The sequence below is a fragment of the Peromyscus maniculatus genome, chromosome 7 (assembly GCF_049852395.1).
Source record: "Peromyscus maniculatus bairdii isolate BWxNUB_F1_BW_parent chromosome 7, HU_Pman_BW_mat_3.1, whole genome shotgun sequence".
Classification (NCBI taxonomy): Eukaryota; Metazoa; Chordata; class Mammalia; order Rodentia; family Cricetidae; genus Peromyscus; species Peromyscus maniculatus.
The window spans coordinates 104,941,326-104,963,513 of NC_134858.1; the positions used below are offsets into that span (position 1 = coordinate 104,941,326).

Below are 22,188 nucleotides of genomic sequence, written 5' to 3' on the forward strand. Positions count from 1 at the left end.
ACAGGCCACAGAGTAACAATACTGGGACTAGGTCTCACCATTATAATAACCAGAAAAAGCCACAAACTATATCCTGTGGGAGACCAATCAGAATTGAGACAAACAAGTACTAGATGCTCTTACATAATCTATATATAGATTGCCAGTTTTCTTGCAGCAACATCAGTACCAATCACTGTTTGACAAAATATCTGTTACCTCACTCCTGCCCAATCAGGAGTTCAACCCCCATCTAAATCTGGAATTCCCCTCCCCCTCTCCTCATCCTTTACTCTTTAAAAACTCTGCCATAACTGAGCTCAATGCTCTCCCTGATCCAAATGCTATATGGGAGCGGACAGAGAGCCCAAGCTTGAGCTTACAATAAAGGTTCTTTGCTTTTGCATATGAACTCAGACTCTTGATGGTCTCTGGGGGGCCCATGACAGGGGGCATAACATTACGATTTAGAAGACAGCATTGGCAATAAGACTTTACAAAGACCTTCAAAATCCATGGGGCATTTGACATAATTTTTGAACATTTTGCTCCAAAGAAGGGAGCAAGGACAAAGTGATTTAGTAACTACAAGATGCAATGGGGAAAGCTCTTATAATAAAAAATTTTAGGTGCTGGTGAACTATAAAAACATTTACTGGCAGCGTAAGTCTGGTGATCTGCGTTTGATCTTCAGATCCATGTAAAGATGGAAGGAAAGGATGAACCCCACAAAGTAGTCTTCTTACTCTACACTGTACCTCATTATGCATGCCTACCTTATATCATGCACACCCACAAATAATAAATTTAAAAAATTTATATATTACTGAACAAAGCTATTTCATGAAAAACTTCTTCATGAAGCTAGGTGCACACACACACACACACACACACACACACACACACACACACACACAAATCACTATCCTATCATGCCTTCTTTTCCTGAGTATAAGTGGCTTTTAGGGTTCAGATCATAAAGTCACTTGTCAGGTATGTGCTTTTGTTCTCTAGTAAGACTCCAAGTATCTTGAGGGCAGAAATCTAGCCTCTGTTCATGGTAATAAACTAAGGGCCTTAGGCATCACTTAGAAACCAATGCCACGAAGTCCAGGAGTCTTTGGTCAGAGATACAGTGGAGCAGACAAAGCTTACCCGAATCCAGCTGAGGCTCTGATAATCATAGAGGCTCTCATACTGACATGCCAGCTCTCTACACAGAGGGATGCCAAACTCCCAGCTCTGTATAAAAGACAGGAACAGGGCTTCAGCACCTCAGGCATCTTAAGAATGGTTAAGTCCACACTTAACATATAAAAAACTAAAACAAAAGGCTACCTCCAACTCATATATTAAAAGGAATATAGTCTTCAAAACCAGTTTATATAGACTAACACACAGCATTGTTGTTTTCTAACTCACGCAGAGCTTTCTGGTTTTTGCTCAAATGTGTTATGCGTCTCTTGACTATCTTTACAAGAAGAAGTACTTTTTAGTAGATTTTGGTCTTTTATTTTTATGTTATCTCTTAAAAACATATTTATGACAGGCATGGTGGTGCACACCTTTAATCCCAGCACTCGGGAGGCAGAGGCAGGCGGATCTCTGTGAGTTCGAGGCCAGCCTGGTCTACAAAGTGAGTTCCAGGACAGCCAGGACTGTTACACAGAGAAACCCTATCTCAAAAAACCATATTATTCATTACCATAAAACTCAAAATTACATATTATATATATTTACTTTTTTGTTGTATTAGTCTATATTAGATTATAAAGTGCATAAGGGAGAAAGTTATGCTTATGTACTTATTTTCAGATCAAAGAACAATAGCAGGTATGGCAGCTACTCAGTATTTCTTTAATAAGCTAATAAAGGGACCATGAATAGAGATGAATTAAGTTAAGGAAAATTATGGCAATTAAGCAGAAAGGGGCTGTCAAAGACCTGGCATAGGCCTTGTAGCACTTCTCCTTTATGAAAAGACTGTAACTTTAGGAGTCAGATGATCTTTGCCTAGTTGGAGAACAGACTGTTTCTGTGATACAGTTCCTGTTCCAGCAATAGGCCCATCTAACAGGTACCTGAAGAAAGCTGCAGTGAAATTCATTCTAATGAGCTGTTCATTTCCTTCCTTTTTTTTTCTTGTGGTGCTGAGGACTGAACCCAGGGCCCTGTGAAAGCTAGCTATGTTCTCTACCACTGAACTACACCTTTATCTTCCTCTTATTATTATTATAGTATTTTCTTTCTCTTGGGTACTTATAAACATTAGCTTATATGATATTTAATTCAATTTATTCTTCCCATCTTCCAAATACTAATTCAAACTTACACATGATGAACTTAGATACCTATCATCGACCTCAACTATTCTTTGTTTCTAACAAAGATGTCATACCCTAGAGCTGAAGTTGAGGGGCTGAAAGTCTTGCTTTCTGACGCCTACCTTGCCTTTGTTGAAGTAGTGGATGATCTTCCTACACAATCCCTCTTTCCGCTGCCACTCAGTCTGGGATGGGTAGTGTAGGAACTCCCGTAGTGGCCGGTCTTCCCACTGCAGCAGCTCACAGTAAAGAAGCAGGGTGAATGCAGCCTCTGTAGGGACAGACAGCATAGAGGCTCAGGGCTTCCTCTAGGGGCCCAGGAACAGATAAGCAAGAATATTAGAGCAATGCATGGGTAGCACAAATCAGGAATAGTAGATACCAAAGACAGTAGGATTGTCTAAGCTAGTAACCCTTGTTCACAAAATGAAGGAGCCATAAATGCTCCCAGTACCTTGTCACCTATTTTGAGTTCCAGATAAAGAATAATGAAAGGTTCACATATGGAAACTTATAAGTTTCTTAAAGTATATACATATATGAAAGGAATTTAAATGGAGTCACTATATAATGGGGGAGATGATGCCCCAACTAGACATCTTATACCACCAAGTAAACCCTTCAGTGCCAGGAATGAGCTATATCTTGTTGAGTATCTGGCCAAAGGGGTCCCAAAGAACCTCTAAACATCACAGACTATTCCTAAGGCCATTGCTCATTCTTCAAAACCTGATGGTAAGACTGTTGCTGAAAACACCACTTACTTATGTCATTAAACATGGAGAAATGGAGCTGGAGCCCAACTCAAAGTTTCACCCCCTACTGACTAGTGTTCATGTTGCTGGAAGGTACTCCACATTACTGGAGGTTAAAGTAATCAACAATACCACCCTGCTACAAACCCTATGACCAACAATAGCAACTTGCCTGTAAGATGCACTGGTACAATAGTGGTAAGAATGTTAGGGAAGTAACCAACTACTTTTTGATTGGATTAAAGGCCCATTCCATGAGATAGAGTTCATTCCTGATACTACTCAAGTAGCCAAGAATTTGAGACTAGATCTGGGAGAAAATCTACCATTTTTCTGCTGAAGAAACAGCACTAGAATGACTCTTAATGACATATCACTATACCCACAGATCAGTAACTTACTCAACCCTCACTAGAGAAGCATTTTCTTTTCAGTTGATGGTAATTAATACAGAGATCCACAACTTAACAATATGCAGAGAGTGAGAGACTTTGGAGGACTCAGCCTTAAATGGGATTTTTCATCAAACCCCTCTCATCAAGGCTTAGGGATCCATGTAGAAGAAGAGGTGAAAAAATTATAAAAGCAGAAGTGATGAATGACTCCAAGGATGCAGCATCTTCCAGATACAACAGAACTGATGCACATATGAACTCAGAGACTGTGACAGCAGGCACATGATCTCAATAGGTTCAAACCAGACAAATTCCCAGCTCTGAGAAGGGGAGGTAGACATCAAAGTCCCACACCTAACCAAGAAGCTATTTGCAATTGATACCTACTGGGAAAAGGGAAATAAATTTTCTAAAATGGCATCTCACTAGGTATATCAACTACACTCCAGCATAGGCCTCATGCCTAGAAGTAGTTGCCAATGCAAAATAGACTCCATGTTTGTTTTTTTTGAGGGGGGATTTTTGTTGCAGTTTGTTTTGCTATTTTTTTGTCTTATTAATTTTTTGTTTGTGTTTTCATTGTTTTTGAGAGGGAGAGATGGAGAGGGAGAGGGGATGGAGAGGGAAGAGAAAGGGACAAGGGACAGAGCGGGAGAGCGGGAGAGCGGGAGAGGGGGAGGGGGGGGAGAGAGAGAGAGAGAGAGAGAGAGAGAGAGAGAGAGAGAGAGAGAGAGAGAGAGAGAGAGAGAGAGAACAAGTGCATGAAGTTGGGTGGGTAAGGAGGTGGGAAGGATCTGGGAGGAATTGGGAGGAGAAAGAATACGATCAAAATATATTTATGGAAAGTTTTTAAATAAAAAAAGAATGGCCCAGCTACTTTAAGGCTATGCACAAGTTGTCTTGCTTTGGGTGGCACACATACTTGAGAGCTCTTAAGTTCCTTTCTGTTCACTTTGCTCCAGTTTTCTTTCTAACCTCCTTAGAATTGGTTCTATTTGGTAAGCACCAATTCATCAAGGCTTCCCCTAGCACTTAATCTGCTCTTGCCTACTACTCCAGGAAATGTTCTTTCCTCTAATTGTTACTGTTTCTAAAATAATGAAAGTTAAGGAATGTGAGTGGTATTAACCATGTGATGAGTCTGGAGCCAGAGACTGTTTCTGGAGGAATTTGTTGATACTGGACTCAGACTGTAGGCTTAGCAATATTTTATATGCAGAACAGTTAGTGATAGTTACATAAAAACACAGTATCCTTAGATGTTTGGTGTAAATTACAAGAGATAAATCACACTGAATTGCAACCATGGTCCAGAGCCCTATTAAGGAATTCTGTTTCTTCTTCTGTTTGTTAATTTGTAATGGCCTTTCCCCACTAGCAAGATAATAGTTCTAGCTTCTGCCCGGATTTCTAGGTCATACTAAAACGTGTCCACATGATTGTAAAGAATGTTATTTATAATCATTTTGTGATCCATTTCCAGTTTTCATTGGTCCACTCTCTGAGCTTCTCATTCTTCTCTATTTGTGCCCTGACACTGACATCTCTTACCAGACCCTCTTATGAAAGTTGGAGAAGCACGTGAAATCTGTTATCATTGTTGTGATGGCTAGTCTTATGTCAACTTGATATACGAACTAGAGTTATCTGAAAGGGGGGGACCTAAATTGAGAAAATGCCTCCATAAAATCTGGCTGTAAGGCATTTTCTTAATTAGTGATTGATGGGGGAGGGCCCAGCCTATTGTGAGTGGTTCCATCCCTGAGCTGGTGGTGCTGGATTCTACAAGAAAGCAGGCAAGTGAATGAGCAGCACCCCATCCATGGCCTCCACATCAACTCCTGCTTCCAGGTTCCTGCCCCCCCTTTTTTTTTAGCTCCTTTCCTGACTTTCATCAATGATAAATAGAAATATGGAAGTATAAGCCAAATAATCACTTTCCTCCCCAACTTGCATTTTGGTCATGGTATTTTGTGGCAGTGACAGAAACCCTAAGACACTTGCCTATATTATTTTTACATGTAACACTTAGAGCTACAAAATACAAAGTATAGTACTTCTCTGTTAATATCCATAACTCAGCCAACAGCCCAGTCCTTGAGTTTAGCAAACGTCTATATAATACATGGAATTAATTTTTATATTTTAATTAATTATTTGCTTTTGTGTGTATAGATTTTTTAAACTTTCCTTTTTATTTATTCTTTGTGTCTTTCATATCATAAATCTCCATCCCATTCATTTCTCTGGCCCTTTGTATCCATCCTCTGCCCTTGTAACCTCTCCCTCCAAAATAATGTAAAATAAATTTTTTTTTTTTTTTTTTCCGAGACAGGGTTTCTCTGTGTAGTTCTGGAGCCTGTCCTGGATCTTGCTCTGTAGACCAGGCTGACCTTGAACTCACAGAGATCTGCCTGGCTCTGCCTCCGGAGTGCTGAGATTAAAGGCGTGTGCCACCGCCGCCGCCTGGCTGTTAAATAAAACTTAAGAGGAGGAAAAAAAAAATCAATCTTGTCACGGAAACTATAGTGTGACACAGTGAGTCACACAGTTTCCCTTTTACCCATTTATCTTTACATGCAAGTGTCATGGTCTGGTTTGAGGCCTCTGGTTTCTGCTGCACTATCAATGCTGAGTCCTCACTGGGACTCCTCTTGGATATCCTGCTGTTGCCCTGTGTTGTGGAGATCCTGCAGCTTTGGGTCTGCAGGACCAGCCCCTTCATGTGCTCCAGCAGATCACAGATGGGGTGATGTTGGGGTGGGCCAACTCATAACCCTGGTGCTGGGCCTGGGTAGTTGCAGGGTTGGTCAGTTCACCAGCTTTCCCTTGTCTTCACCACCAGGGTGAGCTCTCCTACATTGCCCTGGCTAGTTCACCCCTTGCATGGATGAGCAAGGGGTGGGCGCCGGGGGGGGGGGCGCAGTTCTTCTGCTTTCATGTCCTCAGGGTCGGTTCTCCTGAACCTCCACATTTAGGACCAGCTCTCTCTACTGTGTTCCCAGGCATGGCTTAGGGGCCACTCTCACATGTGCTGCAGCTGGTAAGTGGCAGGGACAGCTCTCCCACTCTTATGACCTCAGGGCCAGCATGTATAGATGCTTTGTTGGCATGTATGTTTGCGGACCACATGTATGTAGTGCCTGCAGAAGCCAAAAGAGGGTGTTGGAGCCCCTGGGGCTGGAGTTACAGATGGTTGTAAGCTATCATGTGAGTGATGGGAATCAAACTTGGGTCTTCTGGAAGAGCAGGCAGTGCTCTTAATCACTGAGACATCTCTCCAGCTCAATATAGGGAATTTATAAAACTCTTTCCCTTCACCATCCTTTCAGAGTTGTTGAGATCATGATTAGTAGGTATAAAGAATGGTCAATTTAGTCATGTTATGCAATGTCATATAATCTCTCTTAAAAATATTTATTTATTTAATGTGAATGTTGTCTTGCCTGTATGTATGTATGTGCACAGTGCCTCAGAGACTAGAGAAGAACGTTGGATCTCCTTGTACTAGAGTTACAGACAGTTGTGAGCTACCATACAGGTGCTACAAATTGAACCCAAGTACTCTGGAAGAGCAGTGAGCATGCTTAACTGCTGAACCATCTCTCCAGGCCCTCTTTTCATTTTTAAAGACAGTCTCACCACATAGCCTAGGCCTACCTCAGACTCATGATCCTCATGTATTAGCTTCCTGAGTATAGACAGACCAGTCATACCAAGAACAAGCCTGTCCCATTCTTCTTGCCAAGTTATGCTAACAGAAAAAGTAGCATATATACAACGTTCTAACATCTAGATACAAGGGTAAGGAAGGAGGGTACTCTGTTTTTACTAATTCATAAACTCCTAGTTAAGATCTGCAAATGAGAATAGCTCACATTTCCACATTTAGATGACAAATTTAAGTCCTTTAGCCTGAGGGATAGGGTCTGGTCACAGTGGAAAAGATGGTTCTTCAGGGAACTATGGTACAAGGGAATCGCACAGAACATCCATGCATGCATCCTTCCCCTTCATTCAGAGCTGCTCTCAGTAAAGAGATCATGACGGGTGCTTTGCATAGACTGATGACACAATGAAGAGGCTCTCATCTGGCCTGTCAAGAAGATGAATGCTGTCCACACTCTGTACTGGAAGCTCGGTATAGGAGCTGGTGTGCAGTTGCAGAGGAAGAGCCAGATCTACCAGTGAGTTCTAGAAGTTTCAAGATGAAGGAGATATTCCTCTGCTATGGTCTTAGTTACTTTCAGCATTGTAAGACCTAAGAAAAGTATTTCTGAGGAGCAACAGAACTTCAAATGTTCTAAGCCGGGTGCACCAGAATTTGGAAGTTACTCTTGAGTCCTCAGAGACATGGGTAGGAGCAAAGGTGAATGGAACAGCCTCAGATAGTAGAGGATATGCATGAAGAACAAAAATTTCACCTGGTTTTTCCAATACTACAAAGGGGCAGAAGGACAGGAGTGAGGTGAAGGAATACCTTGGGACCCAACACTGCTGAGATCTGGCAGGTACCCTCCTGGGGCCTTTCTCTGTATAGCCCCTAAGTCTGTCCTAACGAAAACACAGCTCTACTCCTTCCCTGACTCACCTGTGTAGTTCTCAGCCTGTAAGTGCATGTCACAAAGCTTATGGATGTATCGGATATACATTTCCTCTTTGTTAATCTCAGATTTGTAAAAGTTCTGTAAGAGAATGAAATATATGTAAGCTGCAAGAGTCTGCCCCTTTTGAAGGTCATTTCTGAGCCCGAGGCAGCCAGCCCAAAGCCTGGCTGTGTCGTCGGGAGGGAAGGAGGAAGAGCCCGTGTCCTCTCACCATTAGGTTAACAGTGCAGCCAATCTTCTTGTTCTCTGCTTCTTCTCCTTTCATGCAGTCCCTGAAAGAGAGAGCACAGACGACTGACCATGAGATAGAGTGATGTCTCCTGGGACAATACATCAAACAGCAGAATTACTGGAATATCAGTATGGTCAATTCTAAAAGGAGTATGCCTTCTAACAGGAAGTACTTTGACAGAAGAGGACTGTATTGTGAGACCCCCCCCCCCAGCTTTGCAGCCAATCCTGGGGTTCAAAGATCTCTGTTGAGCTCCTTGTTCTGGTTGCAGAGTATAGAGCCCAGATCATCAGAGCAGTAAGTGGCACTTACCAATTTCCTTAGTACAGAAGGATGTGTCTATAAAGCAGAAGGCCAAATTCCCAAGTTCCCCAGGGAGGCAGAAAGTTATTCTTAAAGGGCAAATTTCATTTTATGAGAAAATGTGAAATATAAGCTACAAGTCTAGCATAGAATTCACATAAAGTTAAAGACATTACTGTCAAAGCTGAGGAGTTACTTCTTAGAAGACTTAGTTTGGCAGGTCTAAAAATAAGACTCATACCAAAGGTTCAAGTCATGTTGGACTACAACTTCTAGAAGAAACATTGAGATTTTATATATAACTTATGTCTAAATGTCATGTATATATAGTTTTTATTATACATACATATACTGTCAGTAACAGTTTTAAGTTCTTGAGTAAAGGAAAGAATTCTCTTGATTTTGGCACAGACTTTCCTGAAAGCTCATTTGATTCATCATTGATTGTGTACCTGTCAGGGATAAGCAGAGTACCAGAAGAAAAGCTCAAGGGTCCTGCCTTCAAGGAGTTGACTCTTTTCTGTCAAACTGAGTCAGAGAGATGGCAAATGAGGTATACTCAAGGCATGTACAGCAAGCCAGGTGAGCTCCTGGCTTGGGAAAGCCTCTCTGAGGCTTTGGACTGGGGAGCTACTCTAAGGAAATGACAGCAAAAAAACCTGAAGGGAAGGGATCAATGAAGAAACAAATGGATGGGGATCTAGAGCACAGCCTTTGAATCAGCTAGCACTTGGATCAACTTTGGCAACAGACCTTCTCACATGTACTTCTTCATTGACAACTACAAGAGTAACCCTTCAGGAATGCAAATGAGATTAGAGAGATTAGATGCATTACATATACAATTAACTTGTTAGGTGTGTGTGTTTTTTTTTTTTTTAGTAGATAGAACCACCACAAAAATCATGGTGTTTTTCTCCATGTTCACAAGGAACAATACTTGGAGTCTGGAATGTGAAATGTAAGCATTGGGAACTGTAAGGACACAGGGCACAGACCAGTTCATGGCTGAAGACAAGTGAAAGGCTGTATACTTGTTTTATAGATAACACACTGAGATAAGAAATGGAGATTGAAGTTGGTTCTGGCCATGAATTTCATTTGTTTATAGAAGACTGAAAGAAAATCAGCCAGTTAAAGGAAGGCCTTTGAGTCTAAGATACTGATTTTGGGTCTTTCAGGTAGATGGTAGTGAATATGAATAACCTTCAGTAAATAATGCAGTAAGAGAAAGATACAGAGCTTTAGCCCACTTCTCTTTTATGTTTGATGGCAGGTACAGGAGAGGCCTGGGACCTGACATGAAAAAAGAAGCCTTTTGCTTTTAAAAAGGGCTGACAAAGGCCAGCTTTGACCTTTTAAAGCCCAAGAAAAATGGGCAGAAGTTTGCACAAACACAACTGTGCTACAGAAAGGGGATGTTTGGGATGTGAATTCCATTCCCATATTCAAGTCAGTGTACTGACATCTGAGTTTTCTCAACAGCAGTGCTTTCTTCTTCAGAAGGAACTGGAGGACGTCTGAGCATCCTCATTCATTGATCCGGGGGTTTGTACATCTTGTAGCATTATGGTTTGGGACTGGTTTTGTTCCTTTATCATCCTATCTCTCATTGTTTTCTACTTCCCGAAAACACCTTTAGTGACTAGTTGAGTCCTACTGAGAGCATAATTAAGGCTGCAGTGGTTGTTTCACTGTTATTTTTAGACCAATTCAGCAGTCATGACAGGACCAGGAAGGCAGGCTTTCATGAAACAATTCTAAATTCGACAGGAATTCTCAGGCTGACTATAACAGAGATCCCTGAATTCACAAAACATCTCCTCTAATCTGTTCCCATGGCTAGGATTAGGGGACAGGAAAAGGTTTTAACAAGAGAATATAGGTATAAGAAAAAGGGTGTCCCAGTCCCTGGAGAAGCAAATAAAAATTGTCCTTGGTTATATTTTGGTACCAGGTGACATTTCCTCATTTATCTCCCATATGGCTGAGGAAGGTCTTCATTAAGGAACTACAGTTGTTCCTGAACTTGCTTTGGACTCAGTTTTTCTCTCCTTTTTGCTATGTCTATTCCTATGAGCTCTGACTTTTCTAGATGGAAGGCTATATGGCTGCATGTCTCTGGGATGCCTTTTGAGTATATTCAATCTTAGGGAGATCCCAAGAAGCTCTAACTTATACCTGAGGAAAGGTATTCTGTTACTGGTCAGATGATCCCTAACAACAGCCAACAGAACCAGAACAGTCCTCCCTGTATTAAGACACAGTGGTTTTGGGTCTTTTAAACATGGTCTTGCTATACAGTCCAGGATGGCTTCAAATTCACGATCTTTCTGCCTCTGCCTTCCTAGTGATGTGATTACAGCTGTGCACCACCATGCACAGTTCTCACATTTGTTTATTTATTTTTGGGTTTTCAAGACAGGGTTTCTCTGTGTAGTTTTGGTGCCTGTCCTGGATCTTGCTCTGTAGACCAGGTTGGCCTTGAACTCAGAAATCCACCTGGCTCTGCCTCCCAAGTGCTGGGATTAAAGGCATATGCCACTGCCACCCAGCCTGTTTATTTTTAAAGACAACGTCTTACTATATAGGCCTGCCTAGCCTGAAATTCATGGAGATTCACCTGTCTCTGTCTCTTGAGTGTTGGGACTACAGGCATGTGTGCCACCATGCCTGGCAGGTTTTTTTTTGCTTTTTGTTTTATTTTTTTGAGACAGGGTTTCTCTGTATAACAGCCCTGGCTGTCCTGGAACTTGCTTTGTAGAACAGGTTGGCCTCAAACTCACAGAGATCCACCTACCTTTGCCTCTTGAGTGCTGGGATTAAAGGGGTGCACCAGTACCACCTGGCTGGCAGTTGTTTTTTTAATGTTCATTTATTTTTATTTTATGTGTTGGAGTGTTTGCCTGCCTGCATGTACATGTATCATGAGTATGCCTGGTACTCACAGAAGACAGAAGGGGGCATTGGATATCCTGGACCTGGAGTTACAGCCAGGGTGCTGGGAAGTGAAAGAAGGTCTTCTGCAAAAGCAGTCAGTACTCTTAACTCCTGAGCCATCTCTCCAGTCCCCAGGATGGTCTTAAGTTTTCAAGTCAAGTGAATACCCTTTTAGAAGAGAATATTCTACTAGGGGAGAGGCTACAAAGGTTTCAAACTAAGAAAATACCTGTAGTCAAGAAGGCGTTCCATGAGGCGGGTGACTGAGGTGACAAAGGAGATGCCAGTCTCACGCCATGTTTCCTGTTCAACCTTCTCCAGAAGGCTGTTGGCAGAAGAAGCAAACATAACTCATGAGCCTTTCCTGGTGACAAGAGTGAGGCCCAAGAACCTGTGGAGGCTGTGACACATCTGCAGACAGGAGACTTGCCACACTGTAGTCTTACCTGGGGTAGGGCCCAAACAGCTGGGTTCTACTCCATGCAGCAGAAAACAAAGACAAGGATATTACTGAACGGGCAGCAACAAAAGGACATATCTCCCATTTCAGAGTGCATGTTCCTAGGGATACCACTGAGGTGGAGGTGAGAGAGGCATATGCTATAAGGTCTATCTAAGGAACACAGGAGTTAAGAGCCCTTGGTGAAATAAGTCTGGCTTTGCCAATTGGTTAACTGCTTCTATTGTCCAGAGCCATTTTCAGTAAATGTACAAAAACTACCTCTTCTCATACATCAAAGATTCCCACAAGTCTCAGAAGTTCAGTATGAGGGACAGAGAATAAATTCAGGAGCTATACTCTGTCATCACCTTAGTCAAGGGAAACTTCCAAAACATATGTGACAAAGATAGAAGCTTAATGTACAAGTCATTAAAAAAAAATCTGACAGTCACTCTGAGGCAGATTTTAGCTTGTCCAAAAAACCTGGCTTTAGGATACGCTGACATTCCATATGCTTCTTCTAGGAGGTGATGACCTGCATTATTTCTTCTTGCTCTAGTAATGAGCTTAGGTCTACATCTCATTCCACACAACTCTATTTATGATTCCTTATGAGCATGTTTCTTGCTTTCTAACTTTCTAAGAATCATCTTGAGTCGGCTGGCCCAGGACTGAGAACAAGCACTGGGGACTCAAACTCACAGCTTGATTGCTGTTATGCTTTTCGTTATGATCACTGCCTCCCTGAACAGAACATACACCTGGGCCAAAGGTTCAGGCAAAGTGAGAGTTTCTGTGATCATGCTGCTAAAGAGAGAGAAGAAGACTTCAGCCTCTAACTTGTGTGGACTAGAACACTATACTATTCCCAACTGTTCTATGGAGTTTTACTGTCCTGGACATTGGGAAGAGGTGTTCTATGAGCACACAAGCATGGAAAATGCTGATCACTGCCTCATTCCTTTAACTGAATCTTTTCTGAATTAATCTATACACATTTTATACCCTCAAAACCTACAAACATCACTCCCAAATCAAAACTATGAAATGTTGCTCCATGGTATCAGTAGCTCTCAGGTCTCAAACTGACTTTAAAAGGGTTTACAAACACAATTTGGATAGGTAGCTATTAATTGAGAGCTATTTTTATACTTTTTCCATTGTAATAAAGTCATTTGTTAGTAGCCAACAAAGAGAATTCAATGTCTTTCTTCCACAACTGGAAACATTTTGTTAAAAGAGATATATTGGAAGATGAATATATTTCATCATAAATTTCAAATAAAATTCTTATGACTCATGAAAGAACAAACCCGCCATCGTGTACCAGGAAGAAGGGTTCTCCCTTCAGAGGTGCCTTTTACTGGCCAGCTAACTGAGGACAGGCCAGCACCTCCTCGAGCCCAGTCTCAGCACTCCTAAGAAGGGGAGGAGTATAATCCCCACACTGTAGCCCTTGCAAGTCTGTTGTCAGCATCAAGTCTAGACGTCAACTTGCACAATTTTTGGAGTTTAAAATTTTTTGAATTACTGGTAGACAACAACTATAAATTTTGTTAAATTTGACATTTTGATATTAGATTAATAAAGTACACACAGGAATTATGTTATGAAACCAATTATATTTCAATTAAAAGTACTATTTTCTATGATTAAGTCTATATTGTGGATCTGATACAGCCAATGGTACTTTTGTAATAACTGCTAATGTAAACAGAATAAGTTAGAATCTTAACAAATAAAAATATCAATACATTTTATACACTGCAATAATATCTAAGTAAGTAAGACTAAGTAATGTCTCATTAGGCCTGAGGGCCTTTATCAATTTAAAAAAAGAAGCTATTAAAATGATAGGTCTGGGGGAACTTTGGCATCATTCAGTACAGCCAGATCATTTCATAAACAGGAAAATGGCCTAGAGAGGCTGTGTGATTTATTCAAGAACCTGGGCAGTGTTTATTAAGCTGCAATGTTTCCTAGAAGAGAATTCACACTTTACCCCCCAGAAATGCCAGAACTGAATTCTAAATTGAATAAATCCCTATGGGCTATTTTTTCCAACAGGATGTAGGGAATGTTATGACGATATACAATGACTTCTTATAGCAAACCTAGGAGCTGAATTATTAATGTATTCATTCATCTTCAGTTAACCATGATGATCCCTAAAAGTGCGTTCTCTCTCTCTCTCTCTCTCTCTCTCTCTCTCTCTCTCTCTCTCTCTCTCTCTCTCTCTCTCTCTCTCTCTCTCTCGTGTGTGTGTGTGTGTGTGTGTGTGTGTGTGTGTGTGTGTGTGTGTGTGTGTTTCGAGACAAGATTTCTGTGTGTAGCCTTGGCTGTCCTGGAACTTGGTCTGTAGATCAGGCTGGACTCAAACTCACAGGGATCTTTGCCTTTCAAAGGCTGGGATTAAAGCCACCGCTACCAGGCTAAGGAACCGCACTCCCTACACCCCCCAGGAGCTGAGGACTGAACCCAGTACCACTAAGCTAAATCCCCAAGCCCACTTGTTTTCATGTTGATAGAAAGTGACTATTCTACCACCAGAATCAATGGGGGTTCTCCTGGTACCCAATCTCTGAAGTCTGCCCAGTGTAGGCTTCACCTCTACCCTTCACTAGCTCACATAATGCCTTCTCCCAACATGGGGCTCCTGGGGAAGGAGCAGCTTACAGCAGGCTGAAGAGTTCCCTGTAGCTCTCATCACCTTTCCCCTCTGACACCATGCTGTCCAGCTTGTCAATCAGCTCAGCCTCCACCTATAAGGAAGCAGAGACTTCATAAGCTCAAATGAACTCAGAGAACAAACTCCAGTCTCATGACTACTCAAGGACCATGGAAAACTATTTTTTATATATATTTTATCATAATTGCAAGTAAATTTCACCATAGACAGGATCTCATCTATTGCATTAAAAAAAAAAAACCTGTCTTCTAAACCAGAGACTAGATAGCCCAGGGACCTAGAATAAAACCAAACCCTGCTGTTCTAACAAACAAAACAATGCAGTGATAAAATGACTCCTCATGTCACTCTGTTACACTCATAGCTCAGTGCTTTGCTAAGTCATCATCAGAGAAGCTTCCTCCCGCAATGTGGGAGCCCACAGAGGCTTCTTAGTGAGAAATTACTCAGGGTCAGAGAATCTTGAGCTTGCTTTACCCAGAAGGGCTGCATAATGAGATGATTTGGTCATGGGTATGTTTACCAGGTGTTTGGAAAGGTCTACACTTGGCTGTATGGTGTGCTTTGATCTTGCTAGGGGGGGCTCTTTTGCTCCTCCTCTTGGCATGTTAGAAAAAGCCCTTTTCAATAAAGGATGAGGCTGTTGGGTATTGATCCAGGGCCCTCCTGAAGCTATCCTGTGTTTCTGTCTTTCTCCTTGTAGACTTGGTCTCTCTCTCTGCTATTTCCTCATCCCTCTCTCCTCCACCTAAGAACCTTTCAAAAGATGGGAGCTGGGCTCCCACACTGCAGCAGATAGGAATAAATACAGAGATCCACAGCCAGACATTGCAGAGAGAGTGAAAGATCTTTGAACACTCAACTCTAAATGGGATGTCTATCAAATCCCTCTCTTCAGAGGTCAGGGAACTTTTCGAAGAGTAGATGTGAAGAGTGTAAGAATCTATCACTGCCTGGAGGGCCTCCAGAAGCCCAGGGCATGCAAAAACAAACAAACAAACAAACAAACAAACAAACAAACAAACAAACAAAAACCAAAAAAAAACCCAACCCCCCCCCCAAAAAAAAACACAAAACAAAAACAAAACCCACGAATGTGGCAAGGGCTAGACTTTTTCTATCTGAGAATAAAAAAGAAAAACATGCTTTCTGATGGTAACTTTCTCTTAATTAATTCATCTTGAAAAAAATCTCTCCTCAACAGAAAACTCTAGACAATATATGAATTACATATTCAGGATCACATAGCTTACAGATACACATGGTTTACTTCTTGAGTAAACAATAAGAAACAGAGCCAATCTGGCAACACACAGGCTCTCTCAGGCTAGAAATATCACTCTGACCAGGCATGGTGAGCAACCATGGCAATACTTGTCTGTGCAGGCAGGAGGCACATAGCCTGAGACACATCACAGAGAGTGACACTGAAATTCAGGACCTAAGCAATTATCAGTTAGTTGGCTTAACCTTGAGCCTTGTATCATAAAAGTGAGGTCAGGAGTATGTGCAGAAAGTCAGTTGCTGAGAGGATTTGTACAGGGAGTTGTATCTTTAATGTTATCAGCCAGCCAGGTTTTTACAAGCAAAAAACTGGCACTAAAGTTGTTTCATGCCTGACCTTGGTTTCACCACAGATACCTGGGAAATTGTCCTTGAGCAATTCATCTCCAGGAGCAATTAGTCTATTTTGGATTTGTTCTGAGGTCTGTACTTGTCTTGAAGTCATGGAATTAAAGTCTGGCTAAGAAAGTGTATTTTATTCACCAAAATTACACAGTGTAAGAAGTCATCCTTCTGTCAATTCAGACATAATTGTGCCCCAAAAGTGTAAAACACACTACCAAAGGCCTGTGGAAAGAACCCCACAGCTGTTCTTTTTAGGGAGGAATTGTGGTGGCACATGAGAAAATTACAGACAGAAACAACCAGTTTCCACAGCCAGTAACCCCACAGGTCTTTGCCTAGTGGGGCTTCTCATCAGAGAGTTATTCATCTGATGGGTCAACCTGTTGAATATTAGCTGTCATCTGCTGTATATCCTCAGTGGCCTTCGATAAGAGCCAGAGGGGGATGGAGGACACCAAGAAAACAAGGCTCTCTAAATCAACAGGATCCATGCACATATGAACTCAGAGACCGAGGCAGCATGCACAGGGCCTGCACTGGTCTGTACCATGTTCTCTGCATATATATTATGGGTTCCAGTTTAGTGTTTTCATGGGACTTCTGAGTCTGTAAACAAGTGGGTCTCTGATTTTTCTGCCTTCTCTTGGGCTTTTCCTTTTGCTTGTTTGTCTTGTCCAACCCTAATGTATTAGTTGTTGTTTTACCTTATTATAGTTTATTTCATATTTTTTTGTATTCCATAGGAGCATGCTATTTTCTAATGAGACAGAAATGGAGTGGATCTGCATGGAAGGGGAAACTGTAATCATGATATAGTATGTGAGAAAAAAAAGTCTATTAGCAATAAAAGGAAAAACCTGTCTCCCTTGCTTAGGAAGGCTTTTCATTCTGGTTTAAGTGTGCAAATTTCAGATAACCATTTCCTATCTAAGAGCTAAAGGACTCCTTTAGGGAAATGTATTTCAGATCTAAAAGAGAGGCCTTTATCAAATGTTCCTCTTTTTAAAACATAGTATTTTTATTAATTCTCAGAGAATTTCATATTCACATACAATTTATTTTGATCATATTCACCTCCCCACTCTGCCCTCTAAGAGCGTCTGGGTCCATCCCTTAGGTGCCCCCTTAGATAACCCATTGAATCCAATCTGTGGTTCTCATATGTGCATGGGTGTGGGTCCTCCTCTGGAGCACAGGTGACCTACCAGACTACATTATTTTTTGGAGACAGGGCTTCTCTGTGTAGCCTTGACTGTCCTAGAACTCACTCTGTAGACCAGGTGACCATGAACTCACAGAGACCTGCCCTCTTCTGCCTCTGCCTCTGAGTGCTAGAATTAAAGGGGCATGTACCCCCAACCCCACCAGAGCCCCAGGGTACACTCTTAAAGTAAACAGACTCTCCCTCTCCTAGCAGGCATCAACCATCAATAGTTCCTCAGCTAGGGAGTGAGAGACTCATAAGCCCCTCCTGCTTCCATGCTGGAAAACTGACAGGGTTGATCTTGTATAGGTCTTGTGCAGACAACCATTGATGCTATGAGTTCATGAGTGTATCAGTCCTGTCATGCCCAGAAGACATTGTTTCTTTTTATTTTCTCCTGTGCTGAGAAGGAAATGTATTTATTTTACATACCAACTATGTTCTCCTCCCTCCACCTCCTTTCTACCCTCCCACCCATCCACTCCTCAGAAAGGCTAAGGCCTCCCATCAGAGTCAATAACTAATGGTATATCAAGCTTAGGTAGGACTAAGCTCCTCCCCACTCTATCAAGGCTGAGTGAGGCATCCCACCATAGGGAATAGGTTCCAAAAAGCCAGCTCATGCACCAGGGACTGATTCTGGTCCTTGCTAGGGGGCCCACAAACAGACACCAAGTTATACAACTGACTCTCACATGCAGAGGGCCTAGGTCGGGCCCATTTAGGTTACCTAGCTGTCTGTCTAGAGTCCATAATCTCCCTTGAGCTCGGTCAGCTGTCTCTGTGGGTTTCCCCATTATGATTCTTGACCCCCCTGGCTCCTACAATCAATCATCCCCCCCTCTCTTCAATAGAACTCCTGGAGCTCAGCTCAATGTTTGGCTGCAGATTTCTGCATCAGCTTCCATCAGTTACTGAATGAAGGTTCTAGGATGACAATTAGGGTAGTCACCAATCTGATTACAGGACAAGGCCAGTTCTGGCATCCTCTCCACTATTGCTAGGAGCCTTAGCTGGGGTCATCCTTGTGGATTCCTGAGTTTTTCCCTGGTACAAGGTTTCTCCCTAACCCCATAAAGGCCCCCTCTATCAATATATCTTTTGTTGCTCCCCTCTCCATCCCTCCCCCAACTCAACCATCCCGATCCCTCATGTTTCCATTCCCCACCCACCCCTCTACTCTCCCCACTCTGCCCCCAGTTTACCCAGGTGATCTCATATTTCCCCTTCCCAGGGCAATCCATGTGTCCCTCTTAAGAGTCCCCAGAAGATACTGTTCATCTCAGTCTTCCCTGACCACTGGCTCTTACAATCTTTCCAACACCTCTTCTGCAATGCCCCCAAATATTTCTTTCTTTCCTTTTTTAAAGACAGGGTTTCTCTATACAACAGCCCTGGCTTCCTAGATCTACTCTGTAGACCAGACTGGTCTCAAACTCACAGAGATCTACCTGACTTTGCCTCTTGAGTGTTGGGATTAAAGGTGTGTGCTACCATCACCCAGCTGTTTTTTCTGTTGTTGTTTTGAGATAGGGTTTCTCTGTGTAGCTCTGGCTGGCCTGGAACTCATTCTGTAGCCCAGGCTGGCCTCGAACTCACAGAGATCCGACTGCCTCTGCCTCCCGAGTGCTGGGATTAAAGGCGTGTGCCACCACCGCCTGGCGCAGCTGTTTCTTTCTTTAAAAAAAAAAACAACACCTGTTTTTTATATTTATTATTTTGTATGTGTGCTGGGAGTTTACATGTGGAGGTCAGAGAACCTACAAGAGCCAGTTCTCTCTTTCTACTGGAGATCAAACTCAAGTCATTGGGCTTGGTGAAAAGTACCTTTAGACTCTCTGAGCCATTCTACTGGCTTCAAATATTTCTTTGTTTAAAATATCCATTCAAGAACACATTTAGTCCCAGCACTTGGGAGAGAGAGGCAGGCAGATCTCTGTAAGAGTTCTAGTCCAGCTTGGTCTACAGAGCAAGTTCTAGGATAGCCAGGGCTACAGAGAGAAACCCTGTCTTGAAAAGCAGGCAAACAAAAAATAAACAAACATCCATTCAAAGGAATTTATATACATAGACTATATCTCAGATCTGTAGAATAGGAACAATGTAGCACTGCTCCTCACAGTTGAGGAATCCAGTCACAGGGCACTGACAGAGCAGCAGTTTCAAGAGCTTTAGGTTTTATGGGTACAAAAAGTGAAGCCTGTTATCCTGAAAGTTTCTGAGGGAAATATAGCTCATTCAAACTCAACTAATGTCAACCCCAGTAGAACAAGGACAAATCATGCAACAAGCTTCTTTTCTTGCCTGGAAGACTATAGGATTGAATTATAACTAAACATAGTCTGGTGGGTCTAGAAGCCAAAATATCTCAGTCCTAGTCCAGCATGTTTAACGCTAACTCAATGAGGTGACTAAAACTCCCTAAGAAAATGGACTGATACTAACAATGAATTTCTTTTCATAGACAGAGGTAGCTAGTGTGGGCTAGAACAGAGCAAAGGTAGGGAGGGGACCTGCAGAAGCAGAGTACAAACAGTGCAAATATGCTTCAGTAGTCCATTGGGGTCCAAAATGTCCATAGAATGGGTCCCTGGGTCAGCAGCCTTAGTTTCACCACAGATCTTGTTAAAAATCCAGTATTTAGGCCTCTCTAAATCTGATGGGTTAGAAACTTAGGGTGGTGGTGAAAGTCCACAGACTGTTATAAAAAGCCTTAGATGCATATTCAACTGTTAAAACTTCTGTATCAGGCAAAAAACTAATGATGGAAGGATGTGGGGACATTATTATCTCTACAGAACTGATAAGGATGCCTTGCTATCCATTCGACATTTATCCTGTGACATAACTAGCTATAGAGTTCTGGATATACACCTTTCTAAATTTAAATATCCTTATTTGTGAAACAGTTGTCATGGTAACATTCCTTTATCGTGTCACTATGCCCTGGCTTTTGGGAAATGCTCAACAATATTAGTTTTGATTGTTATCCTCATAACCCACTTATGTGCCAAGTACCACAGTGAGCTCTGAGAAATAAAATGCACAATCATTCTGGTTCCTGGGGACCCATCCTTTAGTAAGGGAGACAGAGGCAACAGCGACCAGAGTTCAGCATGGTAAGTGTTCAGATACAGCTCACACAGAAACAGCAGTCTGAGATTTGAGATCTCAACACACAGCCAAGTTTCAAGAAATAGTGCTATAAAAACTTAATTGTTTTTACTCTTTGTCCTGGTTAGATTTCTGTCAATTTGACATGAGCTAGGATTATCTGGGGTGGGGGACCTCAACTAAGAAAATCACTCTATTAGACTGGCTTGTAGGCAAATCTTTGGGGGCATTTTCTTGATTAAGATTGATGTGGGAAATCTCACTATAGGCAGTGTCATCTCTGAGTAGGCAGGTCCTAGGTTGTGTAAGAAAGAAAACTGAGCAAGTCCTGGAGAGAAAGCCAGTAAATAGCACTTCTCCATGATCTCTGATTCAGTTCTTGCCTCCAGGTTCTCACCTTGCTTCACTGAGTTCCTACCTTGGCTTCCTCCAGTGATGGACTATGATCAGAGCATGTAAACCAAAACCACTCTTTCCAAGATGGTTTTGATCAACGATCTTTAGTGCAGCAGCAGAAAGTAAACTACGCCACCCTGACACAGTGATGACAGGCTGAGAAGTCTACCTCAGAAAACAACGGAGGAGGAGTAAAGTGGTGAGGCGCTTGCTGTGCGAGCGGGATGTCCTGAGATCCACCCCAGAACTATATCAAGAAGCTGGGTGTGCTGGAAAACAGTTGTAATCACTGGGACTTGATCGCTGGCCAGCTTAGACTCTTCAGTGAGCTCCAGACCAATGAGATTTCTTACTCTATCTCCAACCAACCAACCAACCAACCAACCAACCAACCAACCAACCAACCAACCAACCAACCAACCAACCAACATATCTGGCTCCTGAGGAATCACATTTGAAGTTGACCTCTGGCTTCCACATGTATGTACACCCACATGACATGCATTCACATATACTCACACAAAGGAAAATAGGAATGGATGGTTTTGACAATTTTAACAAAAATTTGAAATGAACCTAAGTTCTTTTTTTTTTTTTTTTTTTTTTTTAAGATTTATTTATTATGTATACAGTATTCTGCCTGCATGTGTCCCTGCAGGCCAGAAGAGGGCACCAGATCTCATTACAAGTGGTTGTGAGCTACCATGTGGTTGCTGGGAATTGAACTTAGGACCTCTGGAAAACCAGTCAGTGCTCTTAACCACTGAGCCATCTCTCCAGCCTGAACCTAAGTTCTTAAAAACTTGACTAAATATACTATATGAAAGGACTCTAAAGGTAGAGTGGAGTGTAGAGGAACAGTAAGAAACAAGTCACCCAAATTGGAAATTACAAAACAACAGTCAATCATTCCCTTTTTAATAATAGAAGTCTATGTGTAGGGTGTAGTCCCAATGGGGACTACTGCTACTAATCTCATACAATTTTGGTTTTGTTCTAACTCTCTAAAACTTTTGCTAAGGTATAAATCTTAACTCAAGATCTGTAATCATATTGGATAAGGTTACAAATCTGCAAAATCTGTAACACTGTGGTTGATAGTTAAAAATCTGTACTTAGGTAATCTTGAAGGAACCATATGGTTTGATGCCATTTTGGGATAAACCAACCAAAGAGGAA

General features: G+C 42.0%; 1 protein-coding gene and 1 long non-coding RNA gene across 16 annotated transcripts in view; one reads left to right on the forward strand and one right to left on the reverse strand.

Annotated features, from left to right (window-relative positions):
- Nucleotides 1-22,188, reverse strand: part of Dock3 (dedicator of cytokinesis 3) — a 351,959-nt gene that overhangs the window by 37,516 nt on the left and 292,255 nt on the right. For 12 of the 15 annotated variants that reach the window (XM_076575472.1, XM_076575468.1, XM_076575461.1 and 9 more), the window contains 7 exons: nt 14,654-14,739; nt 11,982-12,008; nt 11,765-11,860; nt 8,272-8,332; nt 8,045-8,138; nt 2,426-2,574; nt 1,135-1,221 (listed from right to left, as the gene is read on the reverse strand). In XM_076575472.1, the coding sequence (XP_076431587.1) occupies nt 1,135-1,221; nt 2,426-2,574; nt 8,045-8,138; nt 8,272-8,332; nt 11,765-11,860; nt 11,982-12,008; nt 14,654-14,739 (600 nt within the window). The remainder of the gene's footprint in view (nt 1-1,134; nt 1,222-2,425; nt 2,575-8,044; nt 8,139-8,271; nt 8,333-11,764; nt 11,861-11,981; nt 12,009-14,653; nt 14,740-22,188) is intronic. The other 3 variants (XM_076575464.1, XM_076575469.1, XM_076575460.1) reach the window with 1 other exon arrangement.
- The window catches only part of LOC143274088 (uncharacterized), a 36,900-nt gene continuing 35,195 nt past the window's right edge, over nt 20,484-22,188 (forward strand). The window contains exons 1-2 of the long non-coding RNA XR_013052516.1: nt 20,484-20,618; nt 21,003-21,489. This is a non-coding gene — a long non-coding RNA (uncharacterized LOC143274088). The remainder of the gene's footprint in view (nt 20,619-21,002; nt 21,490-22,188) is intronic.